The 23,975-nt window shown below is 36.9% G+C and overlaps 1 protein-coding gene across 2 annotated transcripts in view; it reads left to right on the plus strand.

Moving 5' to 3' along the window:
• The window catches only part of N4BP2L2 (NEDD4 binding protein 2 like 2), a 112,692-nt gene that overhangs the window by 12,385 nt on the left and 76,332 nt on the right, over positions 1-23,975 (plus strand). For both annotated transcript variants that reach the window (XM_030818551.1, XM_030818552.1), the window contains exons 4-6: positions 4,789-4,877; positions 5,610-5,686; positions 9,085-9,231. In XM_030818551.1, coding sequence (XP_030674411.1) covers positions 4,789-4,877; positions 5,610-5,686; positions 9,085-9,231 — 313 coding nt within the window. The remainder of the gene's footprint in view (positions 1-4,788; positions 4,878-5,609; positions 5,687-9,084; positions 9,232-23,975) is intronic.

Consider the following 23,975-nt stretch of genomic DNA (forward strand, 5'->3'; position numbering starts at 1 on the left):
TAATTGAATTTCCTCTGTTGTTCTAAAAAATCTCTTCAGTTATTTTGTTTGAATTGGGATCCAAACAAAGTCCTCAAAATGCATTTTGTTTTATTTAAGTTAATCCATAGCATGTTCCCTCTTTTAACCCTCATACCATTAACTTGTTGCAGAAACTAGGTTGTTTGTCCTGTAGAGTGTTCCACATGCTGTAGTTGTCTATTTGCTTCTTGGTGTTACCCATTTAACTTGCTCCTCTTCTTTGTTTTCTGTGAATGGAAAGTAGATTAGAGGCTTGATTAGGTTCAACTTTTTTTTTTTTTTTTTTTTTTTGGCAAGCAGATATTTGGTTGTCCTATTCTTAGTAATGGTGAGCTTAATCAGTAGCTGCACAGGGACAACCTCTTCCTTCCGTCTGCTATCAAGTTCCCTATTAACCTTATATCTGATGGTTTTATCCAATAATAAATTGTTTCCTGAGTCAGTTACTTCATTCAGAATTGCAAAGTGGTGATTTTTAGTTTAGTTATTCCTTCCATGTTTAATAGAATTCTTCTGTAATGAAGAACTTCTCTCAAAGCTGCAAACTAGGGTTGCCCTAAAGTATAATATATACAAGAAAAATAGTAATGCTTTTCTATTTCAGTAAGGAATTTCAGTGAGGATGTTTGTGTGTGTTTTAGTGGTGGGGTGTTGCTTTGTTGCCCAGGCTAGAGTGTAGTGACACAATCATAGCTCAGTGCAGCCTCGAATTCCTGGGCTCAAGGGATCCTCCTGCCTCAGCCTCCTGAGTAACTAGTACTACAGGCAAGTAGCTGGGACTACCTACGTGTACCAGCACACCCAGCTATTTTTTAAAAAAACTTTGTAGAATTTTGAATGAGCCACAGTGCCTGGCTGAGGATGGTTTCGAGTTAAAAGTTTTATGCTGTTACAATTTATAGTTTCACAAGAATGTTTAAACATCAGATAAGTTTGATCATAAGACTGTTTCCTAGTATTTATTTTATAACTCCCTAGAATTTCTCCAAATATATTAGAGGGTGGCATAGCAGTCTAAAAAAATATTAATTTTTTTATTTTTTTAATGCCATAGAACATTTTTGCTCAAATCAAATAATGATGGTATTGCAATTCTGAAAATGTTTGGAGTTACCGGCCTAAAGGTAAGGGGAGCAAGATTAGTTGATAAGTTGAATGAATAGACAGGGCAGAGCCAGTATACCTTTGGTGAACTAGGAAGTTTATTTGTGTGGGACATTTTTTTTTCTCTTTGCAGTACTAGCATAGCTGGGTGCAGTGGCTCATGCCTATAATCCCAGCACTTTGAGAGGCCGAGGCAGGCAGATCACTTGAGCCCAGGAGTTAGAGACCAGCCTGGGCAACATGAGGAAACCCCATCTCTACAAAAAGTAGGAAAATTAGCCAGGCATGGTGGTGCACACCTGTAGTCTAAGCTACTTGGGAGGCTGAGATAGGAGGATTGCTTGAGGCAGGGAGGTCAAGGCTGCAGTGAGCTGAGATCATGCTACTGCACTCCAGCCTGAGTGACAGGGCAAGATTCTGTCTCAACAAACAAACAAACAAACTAGTACAGAATATTTCATTAAAATGTTTATGTCATTTGAATTATGTTAATTATACTTGCTAAATGGAATAATGGTATCTTATTATTAAAACAGAATAATAAATATGGACTTGAATATCTTTAAATGCTACGTACCATTCTATGAAAATCTGTCTGCTTCATGTTTATTATTGAAATAATCTAAATTAATTTTAGAACACCTAAAAATCGAAAATATCTCCAAAGTGTCATTCTTCTCTTTCTTACAGTATGAACTTCTTACAAAGTTCATTTGTTTAAGAAAACTATTCCCATTTTTGGGTATTCAAATATGTTTTTTCTTAGGAGCTCTTTTTTCGTGGAATGTACTAGACTGTGGTATTGGATGATAATGGAAAGAAGATAATCTCCCCATTCCTAAAATCAGAAATTTATTTGGTCAATAAAAGCTTCTTTTCTGGAACACAACTCCTTGGATGTGTGAGCCTATCAGACATTAGGAGAATAATTTTAATAAGGTTTTGAATGGAAGATTTGATCACTATGATTAGAGACAGAGCAGTGGGAGATCATAGTGTCTTGGTGCTAGCACCAAGCTAGCACTAATAGATGATGGCACCTATTTATGACCCAAATTCTAAATTTCTTTTGGTATTTAGAGACATCTCCCAAATACGTATTTCCCCATAGTGATTATTCTAACTGACCTTTAGCATTCTGTCTGCCCTAGACATCTGTATAAATGTTTTCATTCTGTTGAACTTAGTGGTTTGAATTCTAACTCCTGAGAAAATTTCCACATCTTTGCATTTTGCTTCAGCCTTTTTTTCCCCATAGTGTATTGGGGAACAAGAGGTGTTTGTTTACATGAGTAGGTTCTTTAGTGGTTATTTGTGAGATATTGGTGCACCCATCACCCAAGCAGTATACACTGCACCCTATTTGTAGTCTTTTATCCCTCACTCCCTTCCCACCGTTTCCCCCTGAGTCTCCAGAGTTGCGTCATTCTTATGCCTTTGGATCCTCATGGCTTAGCTCCCACTTATGAGTGAGAACATATGATATTTGGTTTTGCTTCAGCCTTTTAATTTTTTTTTTTTTTTTTTTGAGACGGAGTCTTGCTCTGTCACCCAGGCTGGAGTGCAGTGGTGCGATTTTGGCTCACTGCAACCTCCGCCTCCCGGGTTTAAGCAGTTCTCTTGCTCAGCCTCTGGAGTAGCTGGGATTACAGGCGCCTGCTACCATGCCCAGCTAATTTTTATATTTTGAGTAGAGATGGGTTTTCACCATCTTGGCCATGGTGGTCTTGAACTGCTGACCTTGTGATCGACCCGCCTCGGCCTCCCTAAGTACTAGGATTACAGATGTGAGCTACCGTGCCTGGCCTTTTTTTTTTTTTTTTTTTTTTTTTTTTGAGACGGAGTCTCACTCTTTGCCCAGGCTGGAGTGCTGCGGCGTGATCTTGGCTCACAGCAACCTCCACTTCGCAAGATTCAAGCAATTCTCGTGCCTCAGCCTCCCAAGTAGCTGGGACTACAGGCACATACCATCACGCCTGGCTAATTTTTTTATTTTCAGTAGAGATGAGGTTTTGCCATTTTGGCCAGGGTGGTATTGAATTCCTGACCTCTGGTGATCCACCTGCTTTGGCCTTCCAAAGTGCTGGGATTATAGACGTGAGCCACTGCACCTGGCCTTAGTTTTTAAAATTTATCAAGGGTTCTTAATTATTTTTCTTGTCTGGTATATCTCAGAGATATACATACTCCTGTCATTAACAGTGGCTTCTTGTGACAGTGATTCTTTTTTTTTTTTGAGTTGGAGTCTTGCTCTGTCGACCAGGTTGGAACACAGTGGCACGATGTTGGCTTACTGCAACCTCTGCCTCCAGGGTTCAAGAGCTTCTTTGGCCCCAGCCTCCCAAGTAGCTGGGACTATAGGCGCATACCACCACGCCCGGCTAATTTTTGTATTTTTAGTAGAGACGGGGTTTCACCGTGTTGGCCAGGTTGGTCTCGAACTCCTGACCTCGTGATCCACCCGCCTCGGCCTCCCAAAGTGCTGGGATTATAGGTGTGAGCTACCACGCCCAGCCTTGTGACAGTGATTCTTATCTCATGGTGCAAAAGATGGCATTTGGATGGGAGATAATAGTTCAGAAAAGTTCCATTCTACTGCAACTCCCAATTTGAGGACCATAGTTCTAAGAAATATCCGCAGAGTCAGTTGACTATGATTTTTAGCTACTTGGTATCTAAAGTTTTGCTGGTAAGTAATGACTCAAATCTATAACTTTTCAAAAAGATAAGCCTTACTTCAAAAGCATTATTTGTACATTGTAGGAAATTAGAAAATACAGATAATCATCTGCAATAACTTTCCCAAAAAGAAAATATAGATAAAATATTAAATGAAAATATTCTTACCACCTACAGGTGCCACTTTTTTTTGTTTGTTTGTTTTGTTTTTGTTTTTTGAGACAGAGTCTTGCTCTGTTGCCCAGGCTGGAGTGCAGTGGCGCAATCTCGGCTCACTGCAAGCTCCGCCTCCCGGGTTCACGCCATTCTCCCGCCTCAGCCTCACGAGTAGCTGGGACTACAGGCGCCCGCCACTGTGCCCAGCTAATTTTTTTATGTATTTTTAGTAGAGACGGGGTTTCACCGTGGTCTCGATCTCCTGACCTCGTGATCCGCCCGCCTCAGCCTCCCAAAGTGCTGGGATTACAGGCGTGAGCCACCGCGCCCGGCCAGGTGCCACTTTTAATATCTCCATAAGTCTTCCCCAGCTCTATCTTTTGACCTAAATAGGATCATATTTAACTACTGTCTTGTAACTTGCCATTTTCATTTAATAATCTCCATCGTTCCATGTCAAAATAATTTTTCACCTCTTCTCTTACTTAGTCTATATTCAGATGTAAATTGTTCATCTCTTATATTTCCCATAGTGAAAGTTAGTCCTAGACTTGAAAGCTTTATTAGCTGTAAGTTCAGCAAAATGCCTTTCAGAGCCAGTTTGTCAAAGCCAGCATCCAGTCTGGAGAATACACCTGGCATATGGTTGTGTCCTTTAATTCCCTTTCAGTCTAGTGGAGTTCTTTTTTTCATGACACTGACTGAAGAGATTGCACAGTTTTGGTTTTAAGTACAGAGACGTAGTACATTTCTTAATAATAAATGTTTAACTTTTGTGTATTTTAACCTAATTTGTTTTTTTATTTTTAAATTTATATTTTATTTCAGCAAAACAAGCTATCGATCAGGGAAGATCTCCAGTTATAATAGATAACACTAATATACAAGCTTGGGAAATGAAGCCATATGTGGAAGTGGTAAATATGAAATATGAGAAAGTTTTTATTTTTTATTCTTGTCAATTTTTTCACATTCTAAAATTTTGGCTAGTTGGATCTTGATTATTAAAACATTTGTCCTTTGTTTTCTAAAGAGGTTTGTTGGTTTGCTTAGTTTTTAAAAAAATTGTGAATACTGTTTTCTAAGGAACATGTTCATCTTGTTAATTTTTGTTTGTTTTTTTGAGACGGAGTCTTGCTCTGTCACCCAGGCTGGAGTGCAGTGGCACCATCTTGGCTCACTGCAAGCTCCGCCTCCCCAGTTCAAGCGATTCTCCTGCCTCAGCCCCCTGAGTAGCTGAAATTATAGGTGCCTGCACGCATGTCCAGCTAATTTTTGTATTTTTAGTAGAGACAGGGTTTCACCATGTTAGCCAGGCTGGTCTCGAACTCCTGAGCTCAGGCAATCTGCCCTCCTCAGCCTCCCAAAGTGCTGGGATTACAGGCATGAGCCACTGCGCCCAGCCTCATATTGTTTTGACTTTCCTTAAGAATAGTAATCTTAAGGAATTACTATTCCTTGAGAATAGTAATCAAAATTTATCCAGTTAAGTAGTCTTAACTGTTATAAACCATATTATTTTATAAAGCATCATTTTTCTTGGTCGAGCAAGTTTATAGTATTGTCAAAATGAAATTTATCTGTCTGCCTTCTTTTTACTTTAAGAAGTACTTCTCTGGGTTTTTGTTTTCTTCCTTTCCTTTGTGTAGGCCATAGGAAAAGGATACAGAGTAGAGTTTCATGAACCTGAAACTTGGTGGAAATTTGATCCTGAAGAATTAGAAAAGTAAGACACTCGAATTTTTATTGAATCCTTATCTTTTCTTCTTTCTTTTGTGAATTCTGACATCCTTTCACGGTTTATTGAATACAAATGTAGGTTCAGGAAACTGAGGGTAAAATGTGAGGACCTTTTTACTCTGGTTTTTGGCTAGGCCACTTCTCTGCATTGTCCTTCCACCTTCATCTCCTTCCCATTTTAGGTCCCATCAACTTTTTACTTTGTGCTTTCATGTTGCTCCCACTTTTCTATCTTTTCAACTACAGGACCATAATACTATACCAAGATCCTTGGAATCAATGTGTTTTGGAATTTAGGTTTTAGCAATTTTTGAAAGGTAATATAGTGCATATACATCTAATCTTAAAACTCCCTTTTCAGAGTTTGGGGGAGCATGTTATAATCAAACATCTTAATATTTCTGCAGCAAATCATGACTAGTCAATTCAAGTAAATAACAAAGAATCTGCATAATGTAAAGTCAATTCTGAGTAAGTTGTTCTGCCAAATGAGTACAGATCTGGGTAAAGTTTGCTGCCAAATGAGTCAGGGAGAACTGAGTTTTTGCAGCTTAACCAGATTTCAGTAATCGTGAGAGATTGTGAACTTCTATTTTCAGTCCTAACTCTTCCATTTGTACCTATCTTTACCTTTTCCCTTCATATCACTGTGTTTCCTGACTGTTACTCCTTTTCTTTTTCTTTACTTTTTTTTTTTGAGATGGAGTCTTGCTCTGTCGCCCAGGCTGGAGTGCAGTGGCGCAATCTCAGCTCACTGCAAGCTCCGCCTCCCAGGTTCATGCCATTCTCCTGCCTCAGCCTCTCTAATAGGTGGGACCATAGGTGCTGGTCACCATGCCCGGCTAATTTTTTTGTATTTTTAGTAGAGACGGGGATTCATCGTGTTAGCCAGGATGGTCTTGATTTCCTGACCTCATGATCCGCCTGCCTCGGCCTCCCAGAGTGCTGGGATTACAGGCGTGAGCCACCACGCCTGGCCTTTTATTTTTACTTTTATTCTCTTCCTCGTCCCCCACCTTCCCACCTCTGTTTTTAGGTAACAACTTTATTGTGATAAAATTCATGTACCCTTACAATTCACCTATTTAATTGCATACAATTCACCTATTTAATTGCATACAGTTCAGTGTTTTTCTGTATATTCACAGAGTTGTGCAACCTTCACTCCTCTTTTTTTTAAACCAGTTTTTCCCCTTCTACCTCACTTTGCTTCAAGCTGTTACTCTGTGTATGGGGTCCAACTAATTTACTTCCCTCTTCTTTCATTCCTTTGGCTACTTTCTCTTTCTGATTTGTATGCTGTGTGTTCATGTATAGATAGACAAACAGATTGGTATTAATATCTGATATTTTTTGCCTGCCTGGCTGTGTGTGTGTATCATACCTGAGGTGGAAGAGACAGAGGCTTAAAAATTAAAAATATTTGAGTAATGCTGAATAAATGAATGGTAAAATGCTATGCAGTTATGGCTTCATTACATTTTTGAGGAATTGTTAAAATTTATCATTTTCTTAATATAAATTTACCTTTATATAACAAAGCCAGTTTAACTGATACCTGGTGTAGTTTGATTTTTGAAAGGGATTGATTGAATCATAAAAATTGGCATCTTGTGGATTTAATCTTTTTTTTAAATTAAAAAACATATTTTTTGAGACAGGGTCTACTGCTGTCACCCAGGCTGGAGTGCAGTAGTGATCTTTTTTTTTAAATTTTTTTCAGACAGAGTCTCATTTTGTTGCCCAGGCTGGAGTTCAGTGGGGCGATCTCAGCTTACTTCTGCCTCCCAGGTTCAAACGATTCCCCTGCTTCAGCCTCCTGAGTAGCTGGGCATACAGGCACCTACCACTACGCCTGGCTATTTTTTGTATTTTTAGTACAGGCGGGGTTTCACCATGTTGGTTAGGCTGGTCTCGAGCTCCTGACCTCAAGCAATCCACCTGCCTTGGCCTCCCAAAAGTGCTGGGATTACAGGTGTGAGCCACTGCACCTGGCTGGCAGTGACGATCTTGGCTCACTGCAACCTCTGCCTCCTGGACTCAAGCGATCTACCCACCTTGGGAGTAACTGGGACTACAAGTGTGCACCACCATGCCCAGCTAATTTTTTTTTTTTTTTGGTAGAGACGGTTTCGCCATATTGCCTACACTGGGCTCTTGAACTCCTGGGCCAAGCAATCCGCTGGCCTCAGCCCCCCAAAGTGCTGGGATTACAGCTGTGAGTCACTGCACCCAGCCAGATTTAGCCATATCTTGCTAATTTTCAACTTCATCTCATTTTTTCTTCTATCTTTTTTGCTTTCTTGTCTTATCTTGAATGTAAACGTCAGCTTTGAAAAGTAGACATTTCTGGCCTTTTTCCAAGATAAATAAATTGGCATTTGTACATCTAGAATGATAAATGTAAAAATATGTTTCCTGTATGTTTTGTCATGTCCAGGTCAAGTTACAGAAAACTATGAGGGTAAAATAAGTTGTCAGGAGTTCTTTGAGGGTCCAGAATAAATTTTAAACCACTTTTTAGTGTCATATAACCTCACACACAGAAAAGTACATAAATATAAATATATAACTTAACAAAGTTCTTACAAGATCAACACACGTTTAGCTATCACCCATGTCATGGGAGCATTGCCAGCATCTCAGAAGCTCTTTGCATTCCTCTTCGCAGTCACAGTTACCTTTTATTCTCTAAAGGTAGCCATTGTTTTGCCTGGGTAATCATAATCTCTTTCTTTAAAGTTTTGCCATAATATCTTTGGCCTTAATATCATAGTTTGGGAGCAGGAGCAAGGTTAAAAAAAATACCATAGTTTAGTTTTGCCTTTTATCAAAGCTTTATATTATGTATAATACATGTATATGGAATCCTACAGTTTATATTCATTGTGTCTAATTTATTTCATTCAACATTATGTTTGTAAGAGATGTTCAAATTGTGTCTGTAATAATAATTTGGTGTTGCCCATTTTAAAATGTGATAGGAACTGTCATAAATAACTTCTAAAAAGTGATATTTTACTTCAATTTTTGCAAGTCCTGGAAGTCCAATCTTTCTGTAATTCTTAAAACAGTATCTCATAATCTTTAATTTTGTTATTAACGAGGGGATATAGTCAGCAGGCTCAGTGAATAGGTAGTTCTATGTGAAGAGGATGTAATTAACATTTTTCTGTGATATATGGAATCTTTATACCTTTTTAAAATATTGATAAAAACATTTGAGTTTTTAATAAGTCTTTTTACATAAAATGTGGGCAGATGAAGTATATATTATTTGCAAAATATTATTTAGAATTTGTGTACTTTTTCTTTAAAACAGTTAATTCTGTACATTCTGTACGTTCTGCAACAAAGATTTACAATCCTTTTCTTTTTTGTTAGGAGGAATAAACATGGTGTGTCTCGAAAGAAGATTGCTCAGATGTTGGATCGTTATGAATATCAAATGTCCATTTCTATTGTAATGAATTCAGTGGAACCATCACACAAAAGCACACAAAGACCTCCTCCTCCACAGGGGAGACAGAGGTGGGGAGGCTCTCTTGGCTCACATAATCATGTCTGTGTCGCAAATAATCATTAAATTAGCTATTTCAGCTAACACATTTGTTGTTGCACTTGAAAAAGAGTTAGCCTGTCTTGGAGTTTAAAGTTTCAAATTTAAAAAGGCTACATTGCCTCACAAAGGATGTTCCCAGCAAGTTGTTTAAATTCCCAGCAAGTTGTTAAAGTGTAAATAAAAATTATATGAAATTGTATTTTAAATGTTTTTATATTCTCTTGTTGTAATAATCTTGGCTTTTATGGAAACACCTGAGTAGTAGAGTGGTGGGTAGGAGCTAGGATGTTTTTCTACAATCGAATTTTAAACTAATTTATCTATTTTATAGATACTATTGAACAGTTTTTTAATAGTTCATATCTAAATCTAACTTTTCATAAAACTTTAGTGTTTTTCCTTCACTACCTTAAATATGCAAGAAATACTAACTTGGTATAGGGTACCTTAGTTTTCTCTATTCATTAGACAGGTAAAATTATATTTCAGCTGATTGATCTGTGTGACAAAATTATTTCTTAGCTATAATCAGCACATCACTTAGTTCAAACAAAATTCCCCAGCAAATGATAGACAGTAGGTATATCAATCACCTGGGGAGTTTTCTGCATAATATGCGTATTCATCTTGTAATGCATACATAGTTATCATCCTCCTTCTCAACCCATCTCCCTAACCCCACATGCTTGCCAGTTCTTGAAGGGATAAAGTGATTCTAATAATGTTTTACTTCTCTCTGTTCAATTTAACGTGATATAATTCTAGTATAAAAATATTTTGAACAGTTGCTTAACATGGTCATAAGAGGATTTGTACTATAGAATATCTTCTAGTACTAATTTTTCTGTAGAGCAAATTATATTTCTCTCACTGGATAGTTTTCTTTATTAGATGTGTTTCTTCATATAAGATTAAAAACTGAGATGGAATTTCAGAGGTCTTGTCATTCATCCCCTGCCTTCAAACCAAGCTTTACCTAGACTAACCTAGATAATTAAGCGTTTCTCTTTGCAACATGAGGAAAAAAAACACTACTACTTCTCTTAATGCCATTGTTACCAGTGTCTTCTGAAGAATATTTCTTCAACAGTTTTGATTTACTTTTTGATTTACTCTTTTTAGGGAAAAAAACCCCCAGCTAATCACAGTGCTGTTTTGAAAATTAAGCATTATGATTCTTTATATGTTTTACATAATATTTTGTGGCCTTTAAACTTTCTCCTAAACCAGCACATCTTGAATCCCATAGTATTTCTTTGTTTTAAAACCTTTTGCGATTCCTTTCAACTTTAAATATTGTCTCACATCTTTATATTACTTTTTAAGTTGTGAGACCAAAAACTAGATTGACTGCTATCAACAAGGTCTTTGTTACGTTGCCTTTAGTGAAATAAGAATTTGATTTTATTTGTACTATTCAGTGCTGTTAACATTTGAATGAATATTACCTTTATCTTGTTTAATACGTGTGTTTGTATATATTTGTTCATCTTAACTACGATGTAAGAATATGCTAATTCATGTTTTGTGTATAAATGTATATTGTATACATATACACATCTTCATCTACGTTTTCATATATTCTTTTAGAGTAATACTTGTTGGTGTTCGGACTTGTGTTTCTAAGTATTTTATTCTGTGGATGAGCGCAGTTTGAAAATCGTACAAAAGGATTTCATTTTGGGACAGGTGAAACAACTCTTAGGTAGACTATATGTCCCTTTCCCTCTGTCTTCATAAACTTAGGAATAATAGTACTATAAATTTAGCTTTTTGGCCTGGCGTGGTGGCTAACACCTGTAATCCCAGCACTTTGGGAGGCCGAGGTGGGCAGATCACCCGAGGTCAGGAGTTTGAGACCAGCGTGTCCAACACAGTGAAACCACATCTCTACTAAAAATACAAAAATTAGCTGGGTGTGGTGGTGTGTGCCTGTAATCCTAGCTACTTGGGAGGCTGAGAGGGGAGAATCACTTGAACCTGGGAGGCAGAGTTTGCACTAAGCAGAGATTGCGCCACTGGCACTCCAGCCTGTGAGACAGAGCGAGACTCCATCTCAAAAAAAAAAAAATAATAATAATTTTTTTAAAATAACTTTTAAATTTATTTTTGGAAAGTAGAGCATTGCCTTTGGGAGAAACAGATTATGAGGACATATGTTCATATTAAGTTTATTTTAATTTCCAGATTTTATTATAGACTTGTCTTCATCTCCTAGTTCTAACTACTAAATAATAATCAGTTAGAGATCATTCGTCATTACCAATTAATTTTCTTACATTATAATGTTAGTGAGGCAACTACTGTTGCATCACGGAGTCCAAATAAATAAATAAATCTTACTGAGGCAGGAAAGCTAACATTCTTACTCGGAATTAAACAAACAAGGTCTTGTCCTGCTACGTGGGCTGGATGGAGTGTGGTGGTGTGATCATAGCTCGCTGAAACCTTGAACTCCTAGGCTCAAGGGGTCCTCCTTTCTCAGCATCCCAAGTAGCTGGGACTTCAAGCATGCACCGCCACACCTGGCTTATTTTGCATTAAAAAAATGTTTTTGTAGAGATGGGGTCTTGCCTTGTTTCCCAAACTGGTCTTGTACTCCTGGCCTCAAGTGATCCTCCCAAAGTGCTGAGATTACAGGCATGAGCCACTGCACCAGCTTTAGTGATTTTTTTTTTTTTTTTTTTTGAGACAAAGTCTTTCTCTGTCGCCCAGGCTGGAGTACAGTGGCATGATGTCAGCTCACCGCAACCTCCACCTCCCAGGTTCAAGCGATTCTCCTGCCTCAGCCTCCCGAGTAGCTGGGATTAGAGGCGCACGCCACCATACCTGGATAATTTTTGTATTTTTAGTAGAGACAGCGTTTCACCATGTTGGCCAGGCTGGTCTCGAACTCCTGATCCCAGGTGATCCACCTGCCTCTTGGCCTCCCAAAGTGCTGGGTGGGATTACAGGCATGAGCCACCACACCAGGCCTAGTTGGGTTTTTTTAAGGTGGAAAAACAGTTGTTTGCCTAAACATTATGGCTAGTTTTAATTAAAAACAGAATGGAGGAATGAATATGCAGTGGAAATACTAAAATCACTATTTAAAGTCATTGGTGTTTAAAAATCTATAAAAATGTGAAATTTACAATTTTTCATCAAAATTCTATTCAGACAGTCTTTTTTGGGGGGTAGGGTTAAGAGAGGAGGTCTCTTTCTGTTGTATAGACTGGACTTGAACTGGTCTTAAGTGATCCTCCTGCCTCAGCCTACCTGGTAGCTGGGATTACAGGCACTCAGCCAGATATAGTGTTAGTGGAATAGACACCTGCTGCTATACCCCATTCTAGCCATCTCCATCGCAAATAATTAAAGTGGATATTAATCGTATTTAACTAAGATGGAGTACATCTTAGTTAAGTAGAATACAACTTCTAGTTTGGTTCAGTAAGATTAAATTGTATTTTTTTTGTTTGTTCCATAGGTTTAGTGTAGAAGTTACTTTTTTGTGGTAAATGAATTTATGATTTTTTATGTTTCATAATTTTAGTAAAAATTCTTGTGTGATAATTAATTTGAACTTTTGGTATTGCTTTTTAACCAGGTAATCTTTATTTTCAGTGTTTATCTTTGTAAAAGATAATGTTAGCTTTTTTATATTTTTGTCTGTTTTAAAAGTAAGATTATTTACAAAAGAATGAATTTTTTTAATTGTTGGAGTGGGTGATTTAAGTATTTGAACTTTGCTTATCTCTTGTCTAATTAATACAGATTCTGGAATTTTTCAGTTTTACATATAGATAAGTTTTGAAAGTATGATTTAAGAGGATATGAAATGTTTGTATTGGCTATACTTGAATTTTTTTATTGCAAAAATGTCTGATTTTCTGAAACTGGTTTTCTAACTATTTATAAAGAAAATTGGTTGTGGTCTCTTTGGAAAATGTAGAAGAAATGTAGTTGTGTGTTCTAGTGCCTTGGCCAGATAGGCTTGCTACTCTATTGAAGTTTAATGTATTCTGACATGAATACAATAACTAATAAGGGCTAAAGTTGTATTGTTGTTGCTTTTTTTTTTCCTCAACATTTGCAATCCACATTGAACAATGTCTTATAAGAAAATCTTAGCTTATGATTCAGAATAAATAATTCAGAACATTGAGAATAAATAATTTGGTGGCAGCAGCAGGAGTAAGTTAAGTTAGTGATTTTTTAGAGTTAAGTTTTAGGAGCTACAATTTGTAAATTAAAAATTTTCCTATTAAAGTTACCAGCTGTATCTTTGTAAATTTTCTGAGAAAGAGAGATTGTATTAAGGGATTAATGAATGTTTGGTGATAAGATTGGCATACAAATCTTTATTTTTAAAAGGTACCATTAAAACAGTTGGCTTCCCTGTATGTATACTGTATTTTCTCCTCACACTATCCTTAGGATGGTAAGAAGTAGTAGTAAATTTCTTGAAATAGACCCTAAAAATATAGGGATTAGTGATTGTCTTATGTGTCATTTAGATTCCTTTTTTACTTTGCAAAGCAGTATTTAGATTGATTCAATTTAGTTGATTTAAATTGCCAAATATGTTAAGCCTAAGTTTTCACTTTTGCATGGTTTGTAAGTTTCAGGGCAAACCTTGAAAAGCTAATGATTATGATTATCTGCAACTGAGTTCAGAAAACATGTAAAAGAATGGCTACAATTTACTCTCAGTAATTTAGACTACATTAAGTGGTGTATATGTAAGCAGTAATTTGGAAGATCTCCTACAGAAATTCTTTCTTTTTTTCTTTTTCTTTTTTTTTTTTTTTTTTTTTGAGACAGAGTCTCGCTCTGTCGCCCAGGCTGGAGTCCAATGGCGTGATCTCGGTGCACTGCAAGCTCTGCCTCCCGGGTTCACGCCATTCTCCTGCCTCAGCCTCCTGAGTAGCTGGGACCACAGGCGCCCACCACCACGCCCAGCTGATTTTTTTGTGTTTTTAGTAGAGGTGGGGTTTCACCGTGTTAGCCAGGATGGTGTCGATCTCCTGACCTCGTGATCCGCCCGCCTCGGCCTCCCAAAGTGCTGGGATTACTGGCATGGGCCACTGCGCCTGGCCAGAAATTCTTAATGTATTATCACTCTATGCACAAGAACAAGAAGAAGGAGTAGTACAAATAACTTCGGAAAGAGAGTCTCAACAGTAAATAGTTATTAATTCTAGAAGCTAAGCTGTATGTGTTGAAAAGTTTTGACTTTTTGTATATCCAATGGAAATTTATTTAATCATTCATAATCTCTTTTTCTTCCTTCTCCTTCTGGCAAATTCTGTTCTCTGAAAAATAACCCTGTTACATTCCAGTTGTGGTAATTGTAATAATTACACATTATAATTCACTTCCCAGAATGGAATATGTTAACTTCAGTAAGTTCTCTTAAGTTTCAGTGTGAAAAAAATAGATTATTTTTCTGTAGCATGGACACAGGCACAGTCTGATCCCTAATCTCAAAACTAGACACAATTGCATTAGCAATTGGTGAGTAACTGAAGACTTCACATCGAAGTCTTGGTTTGGTTTTTAATATTTCCATTTCCTTTTTTTTTTTGTAATTGGAACTAATTTTTGTAAATTGATGGGAAGATTGAAATACTTTGAAGGAGCTATTGGGTTTGCCTCTCAGTTTTGCTAGTAACTAAGGGAAAAAGAATAATGTGGTTTTTCATGGTTGAAATTGTGTTTAGTAGAGTCCATTGAAATACACTTTATTATTTGGATTATTTTCTTATTTTGCAGTTTTAACTGTTTTCAGATGGTACATGTAAAGTTAAAGTTTTATTCTTGGTGTTAATTTTCTTTTTTTTTTTTTTTTTTTTTGAGACGGAGTCTTGCTCTGTCGCCCAGGCTGGAGTGCAGTGGCGCAATCTCGGCTCACTACAAGCTCTCCCTCCCGGGTTTCTTGGTGTTAATTTTCAATTGGTAATTATAATAATTATACAGCTTTCAGAATATCTCTTCATTCTGAAAGAAATTTTGAAGAGTAATTCTGAACTCTTCAGTTTTTTAATATAACAAAATGAAAGAAAATATACTCAGGAAGGGATTCTGGGTTCTTTGTTTTCCTTTTTTTTTTTTCCGTTTTTCTTAATCTTAGAAATCACATTTCTTTTTCTTTCATAGTCTTTTCTTGTATACATGTTTTCTTTCATTCTATTCGTTTTTTGCTCAGCTGTCCTCTTGTAACCTCATTAACATTCTTAATGAAGATGATGGAATGGTAAGTGACTGGCGAAGCGGGAGATAATATCTTTTTCCCTCCTGTATTCTACGGAACTCATTCCTTCTCAGCCTTACTTAACCCAGTTAAATTTATACACCACAGCTCTGCATTTAGTTTCCTGACCCTGTGGGTTAGGTAGAATTTAGATATGAAAATGGCTGGAAATATTTATAAAAATCTATTATGTTAATCATTGGTGGGGAATCCATAACATGGCATAGAACTTGAATGTATGGATTTGAGAAAAAATATTTACATTAACTTAATTATATGATGATGGATGCTAATTGATAAGCAGTAGGTTGAAATTCACTGTTACATAATTCACTGTTATGTCATGGTTGCTGGTTGCCCTTAACTGAATGATTTTGAAGGAAAGCTGATAACTATTTTGAGTTAAATTTTTACAAGTGGTTTCTTATATGGTGCAATGCTGTTGCAACAAACAATAGGAATTTTGTAGCAAAAAGTCTTAATATCCATTTAAATAACTGCTGCTTATTTAATGCCCATCAGTGCTAGGCCCCCATCTAAATGTGATTGTTACAGTCGTTAATTTTCACAATTCTACAATGGCTTTAGAAAGAGGAAACAAAAATTTAGGTTAAACAACTTACTAACATGATTTCTCTAGTAAGAGATAAAACTGTGATTCAAATCTATGTTAGACATTTATCTACTGTAACCCTGTATTATTTTTAAACCACATAGTTATCTTTTTTTTTAATTTGGTGTTTTTCCAAGGTTAAAAAGAAATTCCAGTGAAGAGTTGATTCCATCTTTATGGTATCTCTATTTTTTAAGGTTATAAGGTATGTTGATTCATCAGGAAAGTTAAATGAAGAAATCTTTAAGAGGCCATTTAGAATTCTGTTTTTAAAAGTCAAAATTGAAAAGAGTTGGGCCAGGCGCAGTGGCTCACGCTTGTAATCCCAGCATTTTGGGAGGCCGGGCGGGTAGATCACCTGAGGTGAGGAGTTTGAGACCAGCCTGGCCAACGTGGTGAAACCCTGTCTCTACTGAAGATACAAAAATTAGCCGGGCGTGGTGGTATGTGCCTGTAATCCTAGCTACTCAGGAGGCTGAGGTAGGAGAATCGCTTGAACCTGGGTGGCAGAGGTTGCAGTGAGCCAAGATGGCGCCATGCACTCCAGCCTGAGCAACAGAGTGAGACTCCATCTCAAAAAAGAAAAAAAATAAATTGATAGAGTTTATACTATTTAATGTAAATTAATTAGTTTAATTCTGTAAATTAAACATCAATGCACTTGATAATCATATTTCAGGAACTTTTTTTTGAATTATTTACATATACTGTTGTACTTTAAGGCTTTAATTTTAATATTTTATTATTTTAATTAGCATTTGAAATGTATAGTGTTCAATAAATGGATTGTTAAATTATGTTAAGTTGAATTTTTTTAACCCTAATTAATTTTCAGGCAGTATTTCCTAAAATAAGTCAATACTACTTGTAAGTGGTTTTACTTATTTTTCTTTTATGTTCACTTATTACGTAAGTATGTTAGTAGTAGACATCATGGAAATTACATAAATTTTCTGAATATTTGAAGAATTAAAGGAGTTTTTTCTCTATAATAGGAACTTTTTTATTATGGAATTTTAAATTAATTTTCGAAAAGAACACTAAAAGAGTTACTTAAGTTTGCTTTGTAAATAATTTAAATTTTACAAGGAAAATCTTGAAGTACAGAATTCTTACTGTTGGGTATTTGCTTTATTTTGTTTTAGTCAACTTAAAAAAATTGAAGAACTGGGTCTTGTTTGGTTTCTCTTAATTCCTTAAGAGTAGTTTATGTTTTTTCTTCATTGTTCTAAATGTTAGAGTTGGAGTTTTTGTTTAGAATAGAAAAGTTGGAGTTTTTGTTTAGAAAAGAAAAGAAGAAATGTCATTGGTTTTATGAATAGATTCAGATAGTTTTCAATTCAGGAAACTGGTAAGCAGTACATAAGGGTATTGAGATTATAGGAATAAAGTTCGATGTAACCCTTGGCAGAGATGCAGTTAAGACATTTATCTAGAATATAAGTAAATTGAAGTATTTATAGGAAATGTGATAAGAGTAATGGGCTAGACATTTTGAAATTAAAACCAGGGATCTTGTTATCTTTGGATCACTACTGTGTCCTAGGAGCTTTATTCTTTACTAAGAATCAGTAACTGTTTTATTCGATATTAGGCACAGTCTTCTCCCTAAAACAGTCAACAAACTTTTGATACAAAGGAAGCAGTAATCAAAGAAGAGCAACGTTACAGGGCAGTTTGTAATAAAAGTTGAGTATCCCTATCTGAAATGCTTGAGACCAGAAGTGTTTCGGAGTTCAGATTTTCTTTTGGATTTTGGAATATTTGCAGAATACCTACTGATTGAGCATATCTAACCTGGAAATCCAAAGTGCTCCGGTGAACATTTTCTTTGAGCATCATGTCAATCAATGCTCAAAAAGTTCAAGATTTTGGAGCTTCTTGGATTATGGGCGCTCAACCTGTATAGGAAACGTGGAGATGGAGCATGAATCAGTTGTATTTAATACTTGCTGGGGAAAGGATTTCCAGACCACCAGAGAAGAAGGATCACGCATTTAACTTGGTGTATCCGATGCCATATCAGAGCCTTTTCTTCCATTTTAACCTCACCGGTAGTCTTTAGATTTGTGGTTTATGATCAAGAAATTAAATCCTAGAATACAGATTAGTAGAGCAAAGTTGAGGCTTTTGATTATCTATTTCTTTTAAGGTTTTTTGCTTTAACACTTTACAGAAGAATTTCTAGACTGTCTGAGAAGAATACTCCAGGTATTTGTCCCAGTCTTAAAGTGGTTCAACAAAAAGTTCATAATCACTTTTTAGAACCCTTTTCCCAAAGAACTGTGATCCTACGTCTAACTTAAAAAAAGAAAACACACAAATGCTTGCATCTTTTTTCACATATTTATCTGTATTCAGCAATCAAGAATAGCTGGTACTGATGCATATCTTTACATGATTTTTCATTATTTATCTGGAAATAATATATATTGGGTCATTATTTGGCTCTTCAACCTCAGTAATTCAGTAACTTTCTTTCAGTTAATTTTGTTGACCTGCTTTGGACACTTTTCAAAATATTCGTAGCATGATTTTACTGGGAAGAAAACATTATTACAAGAGTTAGGCAGACTGAGTTCCACCTCCATTTGTGTCCATCCTCTCTCTCGTTTATCGAATGCCTTCACCGGTGCTCTGAATTGCATCTCTTTCCTTCTCAGGAAATTTTATACATTGTCAGTTATTCCTTCTCTCTGTAACTTCAGCCTCGCCGTCTTTCCTGAGTCTGACCCATCAACAATTAAACATGATCAAGTCTTCCGATTTAAAAGTCCCTCTTTCTTGACACAGCTCATTTATAGCCAAACTTCTTTCTAAAGAGTAGTCTACATTCATTTTCTTTTTCTCCCTCACTTCTGCTAATATTGAACCCACTCCATTTTAGTTTCTGTCCCTGTCATTCCTCTAAATTGATTTTTAAGGTCTCCAGAATATTCCTCTGTATTTATGGGCATTATTCACTGCTCATCTTATTTGACTACTCAGCAGGCATTTAACTTTTGATCAGTTTTTCCTTAAAATACTTTACTTGGCTTCCTTGACATCATGGTTTTTGTTCAGATCTCTGTGACTATTTCTGTCTCCTTTGCTGCCTTCTCCTCTTGGTCCTTGAATTTTAGAATTCTTCAAATTTCAGCTCTAGACAATCTTCTATTCTTCCTCTTAGCTTTCCCTATGTGGTCTCATCATTTCTCATGTGGACATAGTAGTCTCCCCACTTTTATTTTTGCCACCTTACAATTTTATCCACAGAGCAGCTAGAGTAGTCTATAAATTCTTTTTAAAATACGTAAAATCACTCACTGCTTAAACACTACATAATCTAGTCCTTGGCTGCTTCTCTGACCCTGTCTTATACCAGTCTGCATTTACTACAGTCCGTTTATACTGGCCTCTTTGAACTGTTCTTCAGACATGATAAGCTTGTCCTTGCTAAAAGCTCTAGCTGTTATTTCTTGGAATGCTCTTCTCGTCTGCTCTTCCTATGCCTAGCATTTTCTTAACGTTTAAGTCTCACCTGAGATGTCACTTTCACTGTAGTACTAGTAGTTGATGTTACTACTGATTTGTTGGCAGTATTCCTGAAATAGAATATAGGATAAATGAATAAATGAGGACATGTTTATTTTGTTCACAGCTGTGTCCACAAAATCTAACCAGTGCCTGTAGTACTGTAGGAGCTCATTAAGTAGTCGGCTGATTGATTTTTGTACCTACTGGTTCTATTAACAATATTGACCCCTAAATGTATTTTCTTCTTAACCTTCTCCTCTGAGCTCCAGTCTGTATATTTAACTGTCTACCTGACATTTCCACTTCTAAGCTTAAAAGGCTCCTCCAATTGAATCTGTGGTCTCTCTAAATCTGGGACTCCAGGATTTCCTGCCACGGTGAATGGATTTACTTTTCATCTGTTTCTGTAAGCTAGAAAGTCGAGAGTCTTCTTCAATGCCTTCTTTCCCCCTCATATTCAATCCATCAAATGGATTCTATGGACTTTGCCACCTGAATATCTCTTGGATCTGTTTCTACATTTTAAACTACCATCATTTGATGGATTTTCACACAGTGAGCATATCTATATAATTAATACCCAGGTCAGGAAATACGACATTACTAGCACCTTAGAAGCTCCTTGTGCCCTCTCTCTGTCAGAGTGATCTATTTAAAGGAAAAATGTGATCATGCTTAATGCCTTTCAGTTGCTTCCCATTGCTCTTAGAATAAAGACCAGAAATCATAATGTGATATTTAAGACCCTGGATGATGTTACTGTTTTTCCTATGCAACTTCATGTTTTTTTAATTACTCTTCTCACTTTCTGTATTCCAGCCCTGATAGTCACCTCTCAATTCCTTGAATGTGGTATGCTGTTCCCTCTTGCTAAAAAATTCTATGTACACCTACCCCTTCCATTCTTGTCCTTCAGATTTGAGCTCTTCAAAGTTTTCTTGGACATGGCAAGCTTGATGAGGTCCCAAATACATCTTATGTGCACTCATGTACTTTATTCATTTGTATATTATTATTTCCCTTCATTATTTTTAAGCTAATGAGTCAGGTATTATACCTGTTTTGTTCACTGTTGCTTGGTCATCAGCTAGCATGGTGGCTGGGAAAGATTGGTATTCAGTATTCATACAATAAGTGAATATGAGTAGTTCGGGTTTGTTATGGGATGAATTATCCATCCCCACCCCCCACTCCCACACACAGACACCCAACTGATACATTGAAAATTAAAGTTCTAACTGCAGAACCTGGAATGTAACTGTATTTGGAGATGGGGCCTTTAAAAAGGTAATGAAAATAAAGTGAAGTCATATGGGTGGACTCCAATCCCATATGAGTGGTTTCCATTAAGAAGAGGAGATGAGGACACAGACACACAAGAAGGTAAGACCATGTGAAGACACTGGAGGAAGATGGCCATCTACAAGCCAAAGAGATCTACAGGCTTTAGAAGAAACCAACACTGCTGACACCTTGATCTTGGACTTCTAGAAGTGTGAGAAAATAAATTTCTGTTCTTTAAACTACCCAATCTGTGATACTTTGCTGTGGAAGCTCTGGTAAACTAATAACGGATTTTGGTATTGGAAAGTGGAGTGCTGGTGTAATTAATACCTAAAAATGTGGAATTGGCTTTAGAACTAGATAATGGGTAGAGGCCAGAAGAAGTATTTGTTAGAAAAAACGTAGACTGCCTTGAAGAGATTGTTGGTAGAAATATGGATGTTGAAGGTGATTCTGGTGAAGCTTAGAAAATAGGAGAGCTGTTGAGAAAGCTTCTGTCATCTTAGAGGTATACATATGTCACCTTGAATAAATATTGGTAGAAATATGAATGTTAAAGGTGTTTCTGGTAGGAACTCAAACAAATGAGGAATGTATTGTTGGAAACTGAGGGAAAGGCAATGCTTATTATAATGTGGCAAATAGCCAAATTGTGTTTTGTGGAAAGTGGATGAACTTACAAAGTGATGAACTTGAATGTTTAGCTGAGATTTCTAAGCAATGCATTAAAGATATGGCCTGGTTTCTCCTTGCTGCTTAAAGTAAAATGCAAGAGGAGAGAGAAATTTAAGAAGGAATTATTAAGCCAAAAGCAACCAGAACCTGAAGATTTGGAAAATTCTCAGTCTATCCATATTGCAAAAATTAGCATGTTCTGGAGAGAACATCAAAGTTGTTGCAAGACAACCATTTCCTAAAGCAATTAGGGGTATGTGACTTGTGGATCCAATCAGCCATCTTGGCAGCAACTAGCAGAAACCAGGATAGAGATGGGGTTATACCAATGGAAATGCTGCTGGCTGGTACCGAAGGGAACAGAGGGATAAAAATGAAGGAAGTCTGTTGGATTTCTGGGATTCTATAAAATGGGTCAGTAGAGCTATCTGGCTGTGAACATGTGTTCTTCAAGAAGAGGGAAGAATGACCCTGAAGATGATTCAGAAGGCAAAGGGGCTACTATTGCTACCACAGGACCAGAGGGCTCAGGCCTGAGGAGTCAAGGTAGGCTACTTCTTAGGGCTGAGGGAGGTAGGCTACCACACTGGTGGGCTCAGAAGACAGGGCTGCCACCCCTGTCAGCTGGAAAGATGGAGAATGAAGCTGAAGAAGATTGTTCTTGAGCCTTAAAATCTAATGGGATTTGCCTTTATACGTTTCAGACCTGCTTGGGATCCATCACCCCTTCTTTCTGATTTTTTTTTGGAATAGGAATGTTTATCCTATGCCTGTCTCACCAGTGGTGTATTTTGGAAGCAAATAACTTGTCTAGTTTCACAGGTTCATGCTGGAGAAGAATTTTGCCTCAGGGTGAAACCTTGAGTACGCCTGTACCTGATCTAAATGATATTTAGATGAGATTTGGGGCTTAGAGTTGATACTGAAATGGGTCAAGACTTTGGGGCTGTTGGGATGGAGTGGATGTGTTTTGTGTCTGAGAAGGACATGAATTTTAAGGGGCCAGATGGCAGAATTTTCGGGGTTGAATTTTATGCTCTCCAAATGTATGTAAGTTAAAGTTCTAACTCCTAGTACCTAGAATGTGACCATATTTGGAGATGGGGCCTTTAAAAAGGTAGAGCCCTAATCCAATATGAATGGTGTCTTTGTAAGAAGAGGTTAGGACAAACACAAAGGGAAGATCATGTGATGACACTGGAGAAAGAAGGCCATCTACAAACTGAGGAGGGAGGCCTGAGAAGAGATAAACCCTGTGAACATCTTAATCTTGGACATCTAGCCTTCAGAAGTGTGGGAAAATAAATTTCTATTGTTTAAGCCACCTAGTCTTTGGTACTTTGTTGTGGGAACCCTAGCTCTTAACACTGGTTGGTTGAGAGGCACTTTGGAGACATTTCCTTCTTTTTTGCAGTTCCTTTGTGTGTAATGTTAGGGCATTTGCCTTAATCAGTGGTTCTTTAAAGTTTTAGGTCCTAATTCATCTGTTATATGTTTTTTCCAAAAATTTTTGGAGTTTTATATCCATCAGGGGACCCCAGGTTCAGAATTCTTAGACAAGACTCTTTTTTATTTATTTATTTTTTAAGAGTCTTTTTCTTTCACCCAGGCTGCCAGGCTAGAGTGCAATGGCGTAATCATAGTTCACTGTAACCTTGAACTCCTGGGCTCAAGCAATCCTCCCAGCTAATTTTTAAATTTTTTTAGAGTTGGGATCTCACTGTGTTTCCCAGGCTGGTCTCAAACTCCTGGGCTCAAGTGATCCTCCTGCCTTGGTCTCCCAAAGTGCTGGAATTACAGGTATGAGCCACTGTACGTGGCCATGACTAAGTTCTAAGGAAGTTTTCCCTTGGTTTTGTAGCTTACGATCTATTAATGTAATTTGACTATTTGAAGTGAAAAAGTTGATTGTGTGAATTAATGATGGAAATAACTTGTTTGTCCTTTATACTGCCTAAAAATTTAGCTTTTTAAATTTTAAGGAATTGTTATCTAGACTTGCATTGAACATTTATTGCACCACTTTTACATGCTAGTGGTGGAAATATAAAAGTAAATAAGGTAAGCCTCCTACTCTTGAATATATAGCTTTATGAAGGAAAGATGGTGGGAACCCGATGGCTCTTATATAGAATGTGGATTAGTACTAGTCTTGCTTTGCGGGATTAACACTTACGAATGCAGGGACTGTGTTTTTATATCCTTAGGGTCTGGCTCAGTATTAAGCACCTAAAAAAAGCTTGATTTGTGTTTGGAGAGTGAATACCCCCAGAAATTATTTCTGCTGGCAGCTTTAAGAAGCAACACTGAGACGTTATAGTATTATACTTTAAATTTAATTAAATCATACTATGTTCCATAAGTGTTTTGAGTCAGTAATTAGTGCAATA

The sequence above is a fragment of the Nomascus leucogenys genome, chromosome 9 (assembly GCF_006542625.1).
Source record: "Nomascus leucogenys isolate Asia chromosome 9, Asia_NLE_v1, whole genome shotgun sequence".
Classification (NCBI taxonomy): Eukaryota; Metazoa; Chordata; class Mammalia; order Primates; family Hylobatidae; genus Nomascus; species Nomascus leucogenys.